Consider the following 18885-nt stretch of genomic DNA (forward strand, 5'->3'; position numbering starts at 1 on the left):
CAGTGATCCCGGGATTAGAGATAGTGTGGGGGGCGGTGGCGGGGGGAGCGGGGAAATAGCCAGGGTGTTCCTGCTCCCTGCCCAGTGATCCCGGGATTAGGGAGAGGCGGTGGGGGAGCGAGGGGGAGCGGGGTTTGGATTTGGTGGCCTGTGACAGTGTGTTGTGTCTCTGTTAGCCGCAGCCACCTGTGCCTGTTACCTGCGTACCTCTGCTGCCTGCCCCTGAAGGTGCTCATTGCCAGTAACAACAAGCTGACCTCACTGCCTGAGGACATTGGCTCCCTCAGCCAGCTCCGAGAACTGGTAGGTGCACTTACCATGGCTTACATACACCTGTTTCACCCACCCCTGTCTGTGTGCCAATCTCCCCTCCCTGCCCCAGTCTGTGGGTCTGTGTCTCAGGGGCTGGGCAGGCATGCTGAATGCGATTGTGAAACACAGTTTCAGACCTGACCACATGGCCCCATTTCTGTCCCTTACCCCCTTGGACAGATGACGGGGTCTGCCGACAAAGGGCCCTGACCGTTGCCCCCCCGCCCCCGCACCCGCCGTGGGAGAATGAGTGAGGGGGAGCCCTAGGGGGCAGGTTTGAGGCTGTGTTTTTTTGAAGAAGCACCATAAGGGGAGGGAGGATTCCCTTACAGTGAGGGTCTGGTACCATCGCAGGGTGAAATCTCTGCTGGTCCTTCCCGCCGTGTCACTGACTGCGGAATTGTGTTTGATTTCCCAGGATGTTAGCTGTAACGATATCCACACGCTGCCTTCCCAGATCGGGAACCTGGAGTCGCTGCGGGATCTCAACATACGGCGGAATCAGTTGATCACCCTCCCAGAAGGTGAGGCCGACATTTGGGAGAATCAGCGATGAGCGAGCGAGTCAGTCCCCGGCCCCCAGCTCACAGCCTCAATTCTAACCCATCCTCCACCCCTCTTTCCTCCAGCCCACAGCCCCTATCCCTCATCCCCCAGCCCCCAGCTCCCCATGCTGCATACTCAACCCAAATCACACAGACCTTCATTTCTGTAGAGTCTGTCACCACCTCACTGTGTCAGAGACTTTTACAGGCGGAGAAATGATGTATAAACCACTGCAATCTGTTAATGTAAAGAAGGCAAAACTACTGACCCTCCGACGGTGCGGCGCTCCCTCAGCGCCGACCCTCCGACGGTGCGGCGCTCCCTGGTCAGGGTCGAGGGGTCACTTTTCTGAGGGTCTGTACGGAGAGGCTGATGCCCAGGCTCCGGTCATCAATGGCTCTCCAGTGACACCTGGTGGACAGTTCCAGCTAAGGCACAGATGGACTGCGCTGCCTCTGGAGTTCAATAGCTGCTTTGGAGCACTTAGCGAGTTGAGTGACCTGAATTGGTAGTTAAATAGCATCAGCCCCATCGCAGCAGAGTTTACCATCCTGCAGCAAAGACTGGCACTCTCACAGATTGTCCCCTTGTTCCTTCCAGAACTTTCTGAGCTCCCACTCGTTCGCCTTGACTTCTCTTGCAATAAAATCACACGGATTCCCGTTTGCTACAGACACTTACGGCATCTCCAGAATATCCTCCTGGACAACAATCCCTTACAGTCTCCACCTGCTCAGGTAAACACTGCTGAGCTTTACTCTGTATCTAACACCGTGCTGTCCCTGTCCTTGGAGTGTTTGATGGGGGGGACAGTGTAGAGGGAGCTTTACTCTGTATCTAACCCCATGCTGGCCCTATCCTGCAACTCTTTGATGGGGGACAGTGTAGAGGGAGCTCTATGCTGCATCTAACCCCATGTGTCCCTGTCCTGGGAGTGTTTCCCTCCAACAGGCTGATTTACCTGATGAGGTAATGGATATGGTATCTCAGGTATTGTTAGCTGGGTGAAGTGGTATTGAACAATCTAACAGATTTATTATGACAGAGTGTTCTGGGGAAGTGTTACATTGCTGAGACACATAGTTTCTGGGCCATTATTCATCTATTAGGAGGGAGCAGGGCTGCGTACCTAAGTTGAGTGTCGCGTTTGATCAAATTTTAAACCGAGTCTGAGATCTCGATAGCCTGGGGTCCCATGCTGTGACAAAGTGAGACCACCTTCACGCGATTACACTGACCCTCTGAGGCGGGACACCTCGCTCTGGATTTCACTTCTTTCTCTCGCTTTGCTCCTGTCTTTAGATCTGCACAAAAGGGAAGATACATATCTTTAAATACTTGAATATTGAAGCCTGTAAAATTGTGCCTGATCTGACCGATTTGGAGAGATCCATCCGACCTCAGGGATCGAGCTCCTGGTGAGTACAGACCACGCTGGGATCGACTGCTTTCGGCTTCCCACCCCACTGCCACTGTCACCCCTGACCCTCACCAACCTCCCCTCACCATTAGGCTGGAGCCATGTTTCTGATCTCAGCTGTTGGCGATACAGGAGAAATCCAATGTGATCACGAATGAATTCTGGCTTGATGGATCATATTTTTTTAAAAATTTCTAATGAATGTGGTGATGAGTTTCTGGATCATCGTCTTTGAGGCTGTAGCCTTTCTTTAATATAGGAGCAGATGTTTGTGACGTTAAATTCAAAATATAGACCAAACTCAATTCAAACCACTGCTTGAAAGATCTTCAAACTCACAGCAAAACAAAGTTTTGTCTCATTCCTGGGCACGATCCCGTTACATTAGCTCCAAACTGGAGAAATTCCTCTGGCGTCTAATCTTTAAGTTCAGTTTAACCGTTTCTCCCCACATTCTTCTTATGAAATGTGAATACTTTTGAAACTTGGAGTTTAAACGTTCTCAGCTTTTAGCAACTTGCAGATTTCTAGCCAAACACTTCTGGTTTGGAAGTTTCCCCAGAGGAAGCTTTTCTGCTAAGGCAATTGTGCTTTCCCTGAACTCTGACCCCAGTTAGATCTCCTCTAAACTGCCCTAAAAACATCCAGTTTCTGGGTTTGCTAAGTTCAAGCCAATCCTTGAATATTCTGACCAAATGGCCTTCATTGCTGACCCCGCCTGTTATAAAGCACGGCAGTAAAACAACCATCCATTGTAGCTCCATGAGGTTGTTATTCTCTGACAAACACTGGATTGTATCCATGCTCCAGAAAGATCGCCTGACTGGATTTTTAAAAAAAAACACATCGGAAACTATGTGATAGCATAAACCTGAGGGACAAGAAGAGGCCACTCGACCCCTTGAGTCTATACTGTAATTTCATTAGATGGAGCTGATCTAACTTTACCCTCGCCTCTATGTTCCTGCCTTTATTGGTCAGTGAGTTGACTATAGGTATTGGGATGTTGTGTTTTGGTTGTACAGGACATTGGTTAGGTCACTTTTGGACTACGTGCAGTTCTGGTCTCCCAGCTGTAGGAAGGATGTTGTGAAACTTGAAAGTGTTCAGAAATGATTTACAAGGATGTTGCCAGGGTTGGAGGGTTTGAGCTATAGGGAGAGGCTGAATAGGCTGGGGCTATTTTCCCTGGAGCATCGGAGGCTGAGGGGTGACCTAATAACATCATGGGGGCATGGATAGGGTGAATAGTGAAGGTCTTTTCCCCAGGGTAGGGGAGTCCAAAACTAGAAGGGCATAAGTTTAAGGTGAGAGGGGAAAGATTTAAAAGGGACCTAAGGAGCAACTTTTTCACACAGAGGGTGGTGCGTGTATGGAATGAGCTGCCAGAGGAAGTGGTGGAGGCTGGTACAATTACAACATTTAAAAGGCATCTGGATGGGTACATGAATAGGAAGGGTTTAGAGAGATATGGGCCAAATGTTGGTGAATGGGACTAGATTAATGTAGGATATCTGGTCAGCATGGACGAGTTGGACCGAAGGGTCTGTTTCTGTGTTGTACAGCTCTATGACACTAACTTTTCAATGTGCGCCCCCCCCACCCCCAACCTTGGTTATCAAGAATCTATCTAACTCTGTTTTTTTAAAAGGTTTTTTTAAAGGTTCTGAAAGCATGGCCTTTTGAGGAATGGAATTGCAAAGGCTCTTGTCTCTGAGAGAAAAATATCACCTACCTGTGTAAAAGTTATTTCTAAATAAACGACTCGCTCCTTTCATCAAAGCAGGTGGCTCAGACTATTCGACCATGATGTGTCCCTTAATTCTATCCACCCACCTTCACCCTCCAGCTCTCAATGCCGTTTGCCCAACGAAACTCGCTTCACCCCCCCCCCCCCTTTTTAAATTGTGCACCCCACCCCCGGCAAAAAATTACCGGCAGTGACGGAAGTTCTAGATTTATCCCCCCTGCGCTCTGTGAGTAAGGAAATACCTCTTGACAGCCCCCACCCTGAAGTTTAATATTAAACACAACACCCCCCACCACCCCCTAACCCCGAGGAAACAGTGTCGATCCTGACCTCCCCTCGATCAGATCACACACCCCCCCACCACCCACCCACCAAATCTCCCACAGCTCAGGGAGTTTACACTCAGTTTCTATGACCTACTCATCTTGCCCCCACCAACCACACTCCCCTCAGAGGTTAACCCTTTCAGCTCCGGGATCGTTCCTGCCGTGCTCCCCACCCCCCCCAAGTTGGGTGGTACGGGAACTGACCAGAGTTTGTACCGATTTTTGAGAACCGCTTCGGCCCCTTTGCTTCAGTTGCATTGGGATCGAGGCCAATACTGTGTGGGCCAGTTTGTTTTTATTTTGTTTTACACAGCTCCCCTTGCTAACGCCCCCCTCCCTCGTGTTTTTACAGCCTGTCCGATGAATTCTGTCCCAGCCGACAGCACAGCGGCCTGGACTCCGGTTTTAACAGCGTAGACAGTGGCAGCAAACGATGGTCAGGGAACGAGGTGAGCTGGGTGGGGGTGGGGGTCAGGGGTTGGGGGGGCGGTGTGGGGCATCTCATCTGGGCAATGAGCCGCTTGCTGGCAGTCCCTGTCCCCCACCTAAGTGGGTCTCCAGCTTGGGGGGGAGGTGATGGTGGTGGGATGGAGGGAGGGTGTTGGGAATCTGGGTGGATGAAGGTCATGGAAGGGGCGGGGGAGAGGTTCTGTTGCATTAGGAGGAGGGGGCTGTTTCTAAAAGGGGGGGCAGTTTCCCTCCCCATTTGGGTAAGGGGGCTGCTGGAGAAGTGGGGGGGGAGGTGTGTGTGGGGGAGACAGCCGAGAGCTTTGAGGAGGTTACTCAATCTCCCAGATTGCTGACACGCAGTCGGAAGAGGGGGGTGCAGTTTGGGTGGGGGTGGTGTTATTAACAGACTGTGTATCCTGCACCGCCCCCCCCCCCCCCCCCCCCCCCCCCCCACACCCCCAGGATTGTGCATGAGTGAGATGTGTGACTGAGAGTTGCTGGGTGTAGTCTTTCTAACAAGTGCTGCCCCCCGCCTCCTGTTTCCTGGGTACAGTGTTTAATTCACACCCCTCCCCCCCTCTGGCTCCAGTCCACAGACGATTTCACAGAGCTGTCCCTCCGCATGGTGGAAATATCCCGGGAACAGAAGCAGCTGAGGGAGAGCCACTCGTCAGGAATCCAGGACAGCAACAGCAACGGTAATGGTGAGGCGATCCCGGTTAATCCAATCCCAGGAGTATTCCCCATTATTTAAGGGTCTATTTAATTTGCCCTTCCTCTACCCTCCTGCTCTTTCCCCAACTGTCAATTGTGGTTGACTCTTAACTGCCCTCTGGGCAATTAAGGATGGGCAATAAATGCTGCCTGGCCAGCAACACCCTCATCCCGCAAATGAATAAAGGAAAAAAAAAATCCTTCCCTCTTCCAATTTTCCCACTGACCCCTTCTGAAAGTTTCTGCTCAATCTGTTCCCCGCAACGGCCCCCCCCCGCTAATCTCTCAGGGATCATGTCCCAGATCACAACAGCCCTAAGACCAGTTAATGTTCACTCTGCTTCGTTCCCTCCCCCACCCCAAACTGCATCAATTCACAATTTTCAATGTTAAACTGTATTGGCCGTATGTCTGCCCATTGTCATTTCCTGCCCCTATCTCATGCAGTTTGTTCCTGAGTTCGGTGTTTATGGCCATGTTCAGGTGCTGTCTCAGAGTTTGGAACAGTGTCCCCTGTGCAGCCAATCCAACCTCAGTCGATCACAAACCAGCCTTCCTTCCATTGACTCCATCCACGTATCCCGCTGCCTTGGGAAAGCAGTGAATGTAATCCTGGTTATACTCCCACCCTCTTTCATTGGGCAGACGATATAAAAGTTTAAAATACATACCAACAGATGAAAAAACAGCTTCTTCCCCACTGTTATAGAGTCGTAGAGCTGTACAGCACAGAAACAGACCCTTCGGCCCAACTCGTCCATGCCAACCAGATATCATAAATTAATCGAGTCCCATTTGCCAGCATTTGGCCCGTATCCCTCTAAACCCTTCCTATTCATAGAACATAGAACAGTACGGCACAGTACAGGCACTTCGGCCCACGTTGTCGTGCCGAACTTTTACCTTAAACCTAAGGTCTATCCAACCTCCACCGTTACCTTGTACTATCATCCATATGCCTATCTAATAGCCGCTTAAATGCCCCTAATGAGGCCGACTCTGCTACCCTCTCCAGCAATGCATTCCACGCCCCTACCACTCTCTGAGTAAAGAACCTACCTCTGACGTCTCCCCGATATCTACCTCCTTTCACTTTAAAACTATGCCCCTTGTAATAGCTACCTCCACCCTAGGAAAAAGTCTCTGGCTGTCTACTCTATCTATACCTCTGATCATTTTGTACACCTCTATCAAGTCACCTCTCATCCTTCGTCGTTCTAAAGAGAAAAGCCTCTCTCAACCTTTCCTCGTAAGACCTTCCCTCCATTCCAGGCAACATCCTGGTAAATCTCCTCTGCACCTTTTGCAACGATTCCACTTCTTTCTTGTAATGAGGTGACCAGAACTGGACACAATACTCCAGATGTGGCCGAACCAGGCTTTTGTATAGCTGGAGCATAACTTCACGGCTCATGAACTCAATCCCTCTATTAATGAAAGCTGACACACCATACGCCTTCTTAACAACGCTGTCCACCTGGGTGGCAGCTCTCGGGGAACTGTGAACATGAACCCCAAGATCCCTCTGCTCCTCCACACTGCCAAGAGTCTTTCCGTTAACCTTGTATTCTGCTTTCAAGTTTGTCCTTCCAAAATGAATCACCTCTCACTTTTCAGGGTTAAACTCCATCTGCCACTTCTCAGCCCAGCTCTGCATCCTATCAATGTCCCTTTGTAACCTAGAACAGCCCTTCGCACTGTCCACAACATGACCCACCTTCGTATCATCTGCGAACTTACTAATCCACCCTTCCACTCCCACATCCAAATCATTTACAAAAATCACAAATAGAAGAGGACCCAGGACAGATCCTTGTGGTACACCACTCGTAACTGAGCACCATGTTGAATATTTTCCGTCCACTACCACCCGAAATCTTCTAAGGGTCACCCAATTCTGAATCCAATGTGCCACATTTCCCCCTATCCCATGCCTCCTTACCTTCTGCATGAGCCTACCATGGGGAACCTTATCAAACGCCTTACTTAAATCCATGTATACCACATCCACTGCTCCACCTTCATCCACGTGTTTGATCACCTCTTCCAAGAATTCAATAAGGTTTGTGAGGCATGATCTACCCCTTGCAAATCCATGCTGACTATCACGAATCAAACTGTGCCTTTCCAAGTGATCATAAATCCTGTCTCTCGGAGCCCTTTCCAATAATTTGCCCACCACTGACGTAAGACTAACTGGCCTGTAATTTCCGGGGTTATCCCTGTTCCCTTTTTTTGAACAAGAGAATGACGTTTGCCTCTTTCCAATCTTCTGGCACTATACCCACCCAGATGCCTTTTAAATGTTGTAATTGTACCAGCCTCCACCATTTCCTCTGGCAGCTCGTTCCATACACGCACCACCCTCTGTGTGAAAATGTTGCCCCTTAGGTCCCTTTTAAATCTTTCCCCTCTCACCTTAAGCCTATGCCCCTCTGGTTTTGGATACACCCTAGCCTGGGGAAAAGACTTTAGCTGTTCACCCTTTCCATGCTCCTCATGATTTTATAAACCTCTATAAGGTCACCCCTCAGCCTCCGACGCTCCAGGGAAAATAGCCCCAGCCTATTCACCTTCTCCCTGTAGCTCAAACCCTCCAAGCCTGGCAACATCCTTGTAAATCTTCTCTGTACCCTTTCAAACTTCACAACATCTTTCCTATAGCAGGGAGACCAGAATTGCACGCAGTATTCCAAAAGTACCCTAACCAACGTCCTGTACAGCCGCAACATGACCTTCCCAACTCCTGTACTCAATGCACTGACCAATAAAGGCAAGCGTACCAAATGCCTTCTTCACCGCCCTGTCTACCTGCGACTCCACTTTCAAGGAACTATGAACCTGCATTCCAAGGTCTCTTTGTTCAGCAACACTCCCCAGGACCTTACCATTAAGTGTATAAGTCCTGACCTGATTTGCCTTTCCAAAACGCAGCACCTCACATTTATCTAAATTAAACTCCATCTGCCACTTCTCAGTCCATTGACCCATCTGATCAAGGTCCCATTGCACTCTGAGGTAACCTTCTTCGCTGTCCACTACGCCTCCAATTTTGGTGTCATCTGCAAACTTACTAACCATACCTCCTATGTTCACATCCACATAATTTATATAAATGACGAAGGGCAGTGGACCCACCACTGATCCTTGTGGCCCACCGCTGATCACAGGCCTCCAGTCTGAAAATCAACCCTCCACCACCATCCTCTGTCTTCTACCTTCTAGCCAGTTCTGTCTCCAAATGGCTAGTTCTCCCTGTATTCCTGTATTCCATTCCTTGCTAACCAGTCTACCATGAGGAACCTTGTCGAACACCTTACTGAAGTCCATATAGACCACGTCCACTGCTCTGCCCTCATCAATCCTCTTTGTTAATTCTTCAAAAAACTTAATCAAGTTAATGAGACACCATTTCCCAAGCACAAAGCCATATTGACTATCCCTAATCAGTCCTTGCCTTTCCAAATACATGTAAATCCTGCCCCTCAGGATTCTCTCCAACAACTTGCCCACTCCCAATGTCAGTATCAGACTTGTGAGGAGACCTCTCGAATGTTAGTTCTGAACTCACTCTCTCTCTCTGCACCTTCTCTGTAACACTGTATTCTGCACTCTGCACTCTGTTCTGCTATCCTGTACGATCTGCCTGTAGAGCATGCAAAACAACACCCTTCACTGTATCTCGGTACACAGAGTCACACAGCACGGAAACAGGCCCTTCGGCCCAACCAGTCCATGCCGACCCTAACCCCAAACTAAACTATCTCAACTGCCTGCTCCTGGCCCATGTCCCTCCAAACCTTTCCTATTGAGGTACTTATCCAAATGTCTTTTAAACGTTGTAATTGTATCCACATCCACCACTTGCTTGGGAAGTTCATTCCACACACGAACCATTCTCCATGTTAAAAAAAATTGCCCCTCATGTCTTTTTAAAATCTCTGTCCTCTCACCTTAAAAATATACCCCCAAGTCTTGAAATCCCCCATCCTAGGGAAAAGGCACCTACCCTTAACCTTATCTATGGCCCTCATGATTTTACAAACCTCTATCAGGTCACCCCTCAACCTCCTACGCTCCAGTGAAAAAAGTCCCAGTCTTTCTTTATAACATAAACCTTCCATACCTGGCAACATCCTGGTAAATCTCTTCTGAACCTTCTCCAGACTCAGTGCTCCAGAAGAGGCCTCACCAATGTCCTGTACAACCGCAACACGACCTTCCCAACTCTGACAAGAATCAATCCGTTGTGCAGTTCTGATTCCAAGGGATCCTCGCCTCAGTGTGTAAAACAGCCAGTCCCCTCCCCTCCCCTCTCCGCCCCTCCCAGTCTCTGTTCTGGGCTCAAATTCCTCTGAACTCTCAGATTGTCTGTAGGTTAGATGTGCAGATGGTGTGAGCTGCAGCCCCAACCCTTGCTGTTCCCTCGCCCAGATGGTAGGATCGTCCCGTGACAGATAACAGGACCACGCCCCACTCCCCTCACCACGGGGTTTGTTGCATTCTCAGGGTCTGCACAGCGTAGATCTGGCAGTGATCTGGTCTGTGATCCGTTACAGGTGACCAGGATCTGGAGCAGGTTGATTTTATCGACAGTAGTGTGGAGGATGACGGCAAGTCAGAGATGGTCAACACTCCCTTTACCAGCAACAGCCCTCGCAGCTCGCAGCAGGTAAACGCAGAGCCACCGTGCTGCAACAGGAACTCCATTTCGCTAGCGCCGTTTGGCACTGACACCCCCCTCCCCCCGACAGCGCGGCGCTGTCTGTGTTAATGCTGTGTTCGTAAAACCTGGCTGGTTTTATCTGTGTCTGGGATGAGATGTGAAGCTCTGTTTGAGACAGATGCTGTGGTTTTGATGCGGGTCGATTGACTGACACTGATCGCTGTGTGTCACTGCCTCCTGCTGGTGGTTTCTGTGCAGCTGCTGTTGTGATTGTGTAGGAATGTTCCCTCCTGGCTGGGATTTAAACTCAGTTCCCTCTCTCTCTCTCTCTATCTATCTGCACCTAGATTAACAAACGGAACAAGAGCAGTTGTGAAAAGAACAAGCTGATCGACAGAGTTCTTCACAATGGGTGAGTCTCTGACACAGAAGGTTATGGTAACAGGAGGAGGCCATTCAGCCCCCCTCCTCGAGTCTGTTACACAGGAGCAGAAGAAGGCCATTCAGCCCTCCCTTCTTCACCCTGTTGTGCAGGTACAGGAAGAAGCCATTTATCCCTCTCCTCGAGCCTGTTACACAGGAACAGCAGGGGGCCATTCAGCCCCCCTCCTCGAGCCTGTTACACAGGTAAGAGGCCATTCAGCCCCCCTCCTTGACCCTGCTATGCAGGTACAGGAAGAGGCCATTCAGCCCCCTCCTCGGGCCTGTTATGCAGGAGCAGCAGGAGGCCATTCAGCCCCCTCCTCGGGCCTGTTACGCAGGAGCAGCAGGAGGCCATTCAGCCCCTTGGGTCTGTCCCCTGCTGGATCTATGGGATATACCTGAGCAGTTTGTATTCCCTGTCGATGATTGCAGGCTGAGTGGGGAGCTGTCCCCTGGGAAAGAAGAACTCCATCGGGAAGGGGAGGAAAGGAGACGCCCCGAGACGTTACAGATCTGGCAGGAGCGGGAGAAGCAGGTGCAGAGTCAGACAGCAGAGCGGAGGGAGAGGTAAGTGTGACCCAGTTTGCAGCATCTTGTCCTGTGCCTTATCCCTCAGTACCTGAACCCACACCCCTTGCCCTGGGCTCCGGGCTCCAGGCTCCTGGCTCCCTGCTGAAATCACCAGCCTTCATTGTCACCTTTGCCTCACGACAGGGGAGCCACTATGTTCCCCCTACCCTGTACCCTGCTTCTTTCTAGTTTGGACACTGATATGGCACAGAGGGAACTCCCCATTGGCTGTTGTAGCTCTACTAGCCCATTAGAGGGGACTAACCAGTTAGCCCACCCTCGTTCTTCTCCACCCTCCCACCCACCCAAAGCCCTGCAAAAATTTCCCCCATCAAAATAACTTAATGGTAAGGTCCTGGGGAGTGTTGCTGAACAAAGAGACCTTGGGGTGCAGGTTCATAGTTCCTTGAAAGTGGAGTTGCAGGTAGACAGGGCGGTGAAGGTGTTTGGTACGCTTGCCTTTATTGGTCAGAGCATCGAGTATAGGGGTTGGGAGGGTCATGTTGTGGCTATACAGGACATTGGTTAGGGCCACTTTTGGAATACTGTGTGCAATTCTGGTCTCCTTGCTATAGGAAGGATGTTGTTAAACTTAAAAGGGCTCAGAAAAGATTTACAAGGATGGAGGGTTTGAGCTATAGGGAGAGGTTGAATAAGCTGGGGCTATTTTCCCTGGAGCGTTGGGGGCTGAGGGGTGACCTTATAGAGGTTTATAAGATCATGAGGGACGTGGATAGGGTGATTAGCCAAGGTCTTTTCCCAGGGTGGGGGAGTCCAAAACTGGAGGGGCATAGGTTTAAGGTGAGATGGGAAAGATTTAAAAGGGTCCTGAGGGGCAAATGTTTCACACAAAGGTTGGTGTGTGTATGGAATGAGTTGCCAGAGGAAGTGGTGGAGGCTGGTACAATTACAACATTTAAAAGGCATCTGGATGGGTATGTGAATAGGAAGGGTTTAGAGGGATATGGGCCAAATGCTGGCAAATGGGACTAGATTTGGACAAGGTGGGCCAAAGAGTCTGTTACCATGCTGTATATCTCTGTCTCTGTTTATCCAGTTCCCCTATTCAATCTGCTCCCCCATTTCCCTTTCAGGGAGCATGACCCAGATCACAAACTCCCTCCATCCAAACCCTCCTCCCCCTCAGGCACTCTCTCCATTGATTCAGAGTCCCTCTGGTTCCTGATTAGGATGTTGAATAGGGAATGAAGAGGGGTCTGTGGGATGTTGGGTGGGGAATAGCAGGGTGTGATTGGTATGTGGATTGGGAAAGTGGGGGGGATGGGGGGTGCGGTGGGGACCAGTGAGGAGTAATGTTGCTCTCTCTGCACAGGGGAATCAGTGTCAGTTCCACAACGAGAACAAGGCCATTGAGTGTCCAGTCCCAGAACTCAGTGAGTGACCTGAACGTGAAGGGACCATCTGGGTGAGTATGTGAGTGTGTCCACAGGAGGGAGAGAGACTCTTACTGCTCCAACATTGCTGCCCACCACCCCCCCAGCCTTGTACAGACTATTCCTCGTATCCCCCAGCCTCAAACAGCTGGAAACCAGAGAGCCCCAAACCTGCCCAGATAGTCCGTATGCAGGGGTCATGGGGTGGGGGAGGGGGGGCGGGAGTGCAGGGGGATAAGGGTTCTGTCTGTTACCCCTTTACCCCTGTGTAAGCCCCTCAGCCCCTTCGTGGGGGTTATTCAGCTCTTACTCTGCGGGCTGTCCTTTTCATTCTGGGGTTCCTGCTGTCTGTTGTCGCTCCAGGGGGAGGTGATGGCCTAGTGGTATTATCCCTGGACTGTTAATCCAGATAATGTTCTGTGGACCCGGGTTTGAATCCTGCCACAGCAGACGGCGGAATTTGAATTCAATAAAAAATCTGGAATTGAGAATCTAATGATGACCACGAATCCATTGCCGATTGTCAGAAAAACCCATCTGGTTCATTAATGTCCTTTAGGGGAGGAAACTGGCCTACATGTGACTCCAGACCCACAGCAATGTGGTTGACTCTGAACTGCCCTCTGGGCAATTAGGGATGGGCAATAAATGCTGCCAATGGGAGTTCAGTCCCAATCCAGCCGAGTTTTTGAGTGTCTCTATGTTAATGATTGGTTTCTTGCCTCCCTCTAGCGTCGGATCAGGGAACAGTGTGGCTACACCTTCTCTGCAGCGGGTAAGTAACTCCCTCCCCTCATGGGCTTCTGTCTGAACTTACTGCCTTGTCCTGACGCGTAGCTGTGTCTTTTTTTAAAATCGGCCGCTCTCCCCCCTGACCCTGTCCTGGTGTTTGAGTCTGTCAGCTGTGCCCTAGTCCTGGGGTTTGTCACTAACACGTGGCTATATAGGGACACGGTCCCAAAGAGAAGCAGGGAACAGGAACCACAGGCGATTAAACCCTGTGTCCATCTGTGCCCCTGCCTGTCCCTGTCCTTTTCTCTGGGTAATGATTAGGGCTGGGATCTCCTATATGGTTTGTATTTACAGATATGAGAGAATGTTGTTGGTGGTATCTGCTACAGAATGTCCTCAGTGGCAGACTGCCACAGAATTTTTGAGAACCAGGGCAGGGGTGGAGAGCCTTGACCAGAGAGTGTTACCTAAAACCAATCAGTGTAGGAGTAGGACAGGGCCATTCAGCCCATCGAGTCTGCTCTGCTGTTGATTGGATCATTCTCATCTCCACTTTCTTGCCTTTTCCCTGTACCTCTCAATCCCCCTGTTACTGATTAAACATCTGTCTGTCTCAGCCTTGAATATACTGAATGCCCCAGCCTCGAGAGCCCTCAGTGGTAGAGAATCCCACAGATTCACTCCCCTCGGAGAGAAGAAATTCCTGCTCATCTCTGTCTTCAGTGGGTGACCCCTTATTCTGAGATAATGCCCCCTCTGGTCCTGGACTCTCCCACAAGGAGAAACAACCTCTCCACATCTCCCCCTGTCACATCCCCTGAGAATCCTGTCTGTTTCAATAAGATCGTCTCTCTCTCTCTCTCTCTCTCTCTTCTAAACTCCAACTAGTACAGACCTCTCCTCCGTAAGACAGTCCCTCCCCTCCCCGGGGATCAGCCGCGTAAACCTTCCCTGGACTCCCTCCAATGCCAGTCTGCCAAACTGTTCACAGCATTCCAGCTGTGTCTACTTTTAGCAAAACGTCCCGGGGCTTTTAAACTCCATTCCCTCTGAAATAAAGGCCGTTGTTCCTTCTCCTTTCCCTCTTCCCCACTGAACTCGATTGTAGCTTTCAGGGTTTCCTGCCTGACAACCCCCAGGCTGCTCTGCGCTGTAGTCTTCTGCAGTTTTGCACCATTGAGATGTTAGTCAGCTGTTCTATTCCTGCTGACAAACTACAGAACCTGCTGCCTCTGCTCCTTGGGATCCTGCTCTGTAATATCAGGGCTGCACCTTCCACCCCGAGTGTTCACTGTGTTTCTCTTTGTGTTTGAAGAGTGACAGCCAGCCTGCAAACAACTCCAGCAGCTCCTCGATGACAGCTATTCAACCTGGTGAGGAACACAGTATGCATGTGAGAGTCTCTCTCCCTTCCCTCCCTCGCCCCTTCTCTCTCCCTCTCTCCCCTTCCCTTCCCTCTCTCTCTCTTCCCCCTCCCCCTGTCCACCATCCCCTGTCTCTCCCTCTCTTTTTCTCTCTCCCCCTCCCTCCCCTCTCTCTCCCTCTCTCTCTCCCCCTTCCCTTCCCTCGCCGCGCCCCCGCTCCCGCTCCCAACAGGCTGAGGGGCAGTGGATAGAGTTTAATTTAGATAAATGTGAGGTGCTGCGTTTTGGAAAGGCAAATCAGGGCAGGACTTATACACTTAAGGTAAGGTCCTGGGGAGTGTTGCTGAACAAAGTGACCTTGGAGTGCAGGTTCATAGTTCCTTGTAAGTGGAGTCACAGGTAGACAGGATAGGGAAGGTGTTTGGTACACTTGCCTTTATTGGTCAGTGCATTGAGTATAGGAGTTGGGAGGGTCATGTTGCAGCTGTACAGGACATTGGTGAGGGTACTTTTGGAATACTGCGTACAATTCCGGTCTCCCTGCTATAGGAAGGATGTTGTGAAACTTGAAAGGGTTCAGAAAAGATTTACAAGGATATTGCCAGGGTTGGAGGATTTGAGCTACAGGGAGAAGCTGAATAGGCTGGGGCTATTTTCCCTGGAGCGTCAGAGGCTGAGGGGTGATCTTACAGAGTTTTATATAATCATGAGGGGCATGGATAGGGTGAATAGAGAAAGTCTTTTCCCCAGGGTAGAGGAGTCCAAAACTAGACGGACATAGGTTTAAGATGAGAGGGGGAAAGATTTAAAAGGGACCTGAGGGGCAACTTTTTCACACAGAGGGTGGTGCGTGTATGGAACGAGCTGCCAGAGGAAGTGGTGGAGGCTGGTACAATTACAACATTTAAAAGGCATCTGGATGGGAACATGAATAGGAAGGGTTTAGAGGGATCTGGGCCAAATGCTGGCAAATGGGACTCGATTAATTTTGGATATCTGGTCAGCATGGATGGATCGGGCCGAAGGGTCTGTTTCCGTGCCGTCCAGCTCTATGACTCACAGGCCCCTCCACTGACCCATGACCCCCATGATGGGGCTGCCATGGTGATGTTGTGGAGGGTAATCTGATCTCTGCTCTCTGTGTGTCGGTAGATGCCGTGGAGAGCTCCGTGCCGATGTCCCCAATCCCAAGGGAATGCAGTACCGTGAGCCGACCCAACAGCTTCCTCTTCCGATCCTCCACCCGCAGCAACATCAAAGCTTCATCAGGTCAGTGTCTGCCCCCTCCCCTCGGAGCGCGGCCCGTCTCACCCCAACAACCCTCTTCCCCCAGGACCCTACCCCCATCACCCACCTTGGACCCCCGCAGGACCCCTTTCCCCTTTGCTCCACTTCACCGCCCCCCTTCCCCAGGCTACCTCCCTTAGGAGACCCCTCCTCTTAACTCCTCCATCCTTCCCAGGGCCTCCTCCCCTCGAGTTCCCACCCTTTGGGTGTCTCTCTCTCTCTCTCCCTGTGTGTCTCTCTCTCCCTGTGTGTCTCTCTCTCCCTGTGTGTCTCTCTCTCTCCCTGTGTGTCTCTCTCTCTCCCTGTGTGTCTCTCTCTCCCTGTGTGTCTCTCTCGGCCCCTACACCCCTACCTGTTACCCTGGTGATGGGTGTTGGTGTTAGAGTTTGATGTGGTATGGTTTCCCGGGATAATACCCTTCCCTGGATCCGTGTGCAGTTCCCTCGGGCTAACCCTTTGTCCGTTCCTTTTCCCAGTCATGAGCCCGGCTTCCCCACAAAGCCCAACATTCCCGGAGCTGGATCCGAAAGCGGCAGCGAAACAGCGGGTCCAGGAGGAGGGTCCGGGAGAGCCGGAGCTGGTGGCCCAGCTCAGGAAGGTACCGGAATATCTGTATCCGCTTCACCCTCTCTGGACAATTCCCAAACAGCAAGAGGGAAATGACTGGGACAAGGAGAGGGAAATGTTTATAATCCAGTCCGTCAGGGAGTTAGTGACAGGAGATTGAGGAATTTTGGGCCAGGCCAAGCCTATGCATTTGGGTGACAACACAGCCGCAGTCTTATCAAATGGATGAACAAGCACAATGGGCTGAATGGCCTCCTCCTGTATCTGTATAGCAGGCCTGATGGGCTGAGTGGTCTTTGTTCCTGTTCTGACGACACAGCGAAGGAGGGACATTGTGTCTGACTGTGGGCTCTGGCCCTGAGGAAGGAACATCAGTGTCCCTGGAGGGGCTACAGAGGGAGCTTTACTCTTGCAGTGGATGGAGGGGGTTTATTGTGATCTGGGACACGCTCCCTGAGATGGAGGTGGGGGAGCATATTGAACAGGAACTTTCAAAAAGGGGGATTTTAGGAATATTGGAGGTGGGGAAATTTACAGATGCCTGGGGGAAATGGGAAGGGACCAACTGGGAAGGCCTTTCAATGGAGCTAGTCCAAGCAGATTGTGCAGAATGGCTTCTCTGCACTGAGAGATTCACCAATTAGGAGAAAGACGAGAGAAACTTCCAGGCGGTTATTGATGGTGGTCTCCGGGAACATCCTTCTTGATTTGACCCTGTCTAGCCCCGATGGAGTTTTATAGGTTTCAGTGAGATTAACACCCCAACCCAACCCCCTCATTCTTCAGAACTCCACCGATTCAATCTCATCAGTCAGGCCTGTTATCCCGGGAATCATTGTGGGAAACCTTCATCTGTCTTCCTCCATCACCTGAACATCCTCCCTCCAATAACAGCAGACCGTGTTCCAGAGTGGCCTCACCTAAGGTGCTGTCTAATTGCAGTAAGCCATCCCTGCTCCTGTACTCGAATCCTCTTGCTATGGAGACCACCATCCTGTTTACCTTCTTCACCTGCAGTGCTTTCCTTTCGGTGACCAGTGTACAAGGGATACCCAGGTCTCGTTGTGCCTCCCCCTTTCCCAATCTGTCACCGTTTCACAGAATACTCTGCCTCCCTGTTCTTGTGACCAAAGTGGATAACCTCACATTTATCCAAGGTATACTGCATCTGCCATGCATTCCGTCACTCACTCGGCCTGTCCAAATCACAGAGACCTCTCTGCACCCTCCTCACAGCCTACCCTCCCACCCAGCTTTGCAAACTTGGTCTGCAAACTTGGAGACATTACATAGAGTTCTAGAGCTGTCCAGCACACAAACCCTTCGGCCCAACTCGTCCATGCCCACCAGATATCCTACATTAATCTAGTCCCATTTGCCAGCATTTGGCCCATATCCCTCTAAACCCTTCCTATTCATATACCCATCCAGATGCCTTTTAAATATTGTAATTGTACCAGCCTCCACCGCTTCCTCTGGCAGCTCATTCCATACACGCATCACGCTCTGTGTGAAAAAGTTGCCCCTTTGGTCCCTGTTAAATCTTTCCCGTCTCACCTTAAACCTATGCCCCTCTAGTTTTGGACCCCGCTCCTCCAGGGAAAAAGCCCTTGACTATTCACCCTATCCATTCCCCTCATGATTTTATAAACCTCTGTAAGGTCACTCTTCAGCCTCCGACGCTCCAGGGAAAATAGCCCCAGCCTATTCAGCCTCTCCCTGTAGCTCAAACCCTCCAACCCCGGCACCATCCTTGTAAATCTTTTCTGTACCCTACATCTAGTTCCCTCACCCAAATGGTTTATGTATATTGAGAATAGCTGAGGTCCAAGCGCTGGTCCCAGTTCACTGCCTGCCAAATGAAAAAAGACCCATTTTTACCTACTGTGTTTCCTGTCTGCCAATCCATCTCAGTTCACCACCCCAGTCCCATACACTGGGAGTGCTTACAAAGTGTTTAATGTGGGGGGAGACAGTGTAGAGGGAGCTTTACTCTGTATCTAACCCTGTGCTGTGCCTATCCTGGGAGTGTTTGATGGGGAGCAGTGTAGAGGGAGCTTTACTCTGTATCCAACCCTGTGCTGTCCCTACCCTGGGAGTGTTTGATATGGGGGATAGTATAGAGGGAGTGTTACTTCCAGCTGAGAGGTGCAGAGAGAGCCTGCCTGTGTGATGTAGAGTGTGATGTAGACAACAAGGTGCAGGGCTGGATGAACACAGCAGGCCAAGCAGCATCATAGGAGCAGAGAGGCTGACGTTTCGGGCCTAGACCCTTCATCAGAAAAGGGGGAGGGGAAGGGGGTTTTGAAATAAATAGGGAGAGAGAGTGGGAGGCGGATAGAAGAGGGATAGAGGAGAGGATAG

At 50.7% G+C, this 18885-nt stretch overlaps 2 protein-coding genes across 7 annotated transcripts in view; one reads left to right on the top strand and one right to left on the bottom strand.

Annotated features, from left to right (window-relative positions):
• lrch4 (leucine-rich repeats and calponin homology (CH) domain containing 4) overlaps positions 1 to 18885 on the top strand; it is a 29061-nt gene that overhangs the window by 5094 nt on the left and 5082 nt on the right. For 3 of the 6 annotated variants that reach the window (XM_048620146.1, XM_048620149.1, XM_048620143.1), the window contains exons 3-16: positions 177 to 303; positions 731 to 836; positions 1459 to 1595; positions 2161 to 2276; positions 4707 to 4803; positions 5394 to 5508; positions 10078 to 10190; positions 10532 to 10596; positions 11040 to 11174; positions 12511 to 12603; positions 13304 to 13346; positions 14619 to 14676; positions 15820 to 15936; positions 16431 to 16552. In XM_048620146.1, coding sequence (XP_048476103.1) covers positions 177 to 303; positions 731 to 836; positions 1459 to 1595; positions 2161 to 2276; positions 4707 to 4803; positions 5394 to 5508; positions 10078 to 10190; positions 10532 to 10596; positions 11040 to 11174; positions 12511 to 12603; positions 13304 to 13346; positions 14619 to 14676; positions 15820 to 15936; positions 16431 to 16552 — 1444 coding nt within the window. The remainder of the gene's footprint in view (positions 1 to 176; positions 304 to 730; positions 837 to 1458; positions 1596 to 2160; positions 2277 to 4706; positions 4804 to 5393; positions 5509 to 10077; positions 10191 to 10531; positions 10597 to 11039; positions 11175 to 12510; positions 12604 to 13303; positions 13347 to 14618; positions 14677 to 15819; positions 15937 to 16430; positions 16553 to 18885) is intronic. The other 3 variants (XM_048620144.1, XM_048620148.1, XM_048620147.1) reach the window with 3 other exon arrangements.
• LOC125487813 overlaps positions 1680 to 18885 on the bottom strand; it is a 53673-nt gene continuing 36467 nt past the window's right edge. The window contains exon 4 of the mRNA XM_048620151.1: positions 1680 to 2162. The gene's annotated coding sequence lies outside the window, so the exon portion shown is untranslated. The remainder of the gene's footprint in view (positions 2163 to 18885) is intronic.

The sequence above is a fragment of the Rhincodon typus genome, chromosome 45 (assembly GCF_021869965.1).
Source record: "Rhincodon typus isolate 14 chromosome 45, sRhiTyp1.1, whole genome shotgun sequence".
In the NCBI taxonomy this organism is placed as follows: Eukaryota; Metazoa; Chordata; class Chondrichthyes; order Orectolobiformes; family Rhincodontidae; genus Rhincodon; species Rhincodon typus.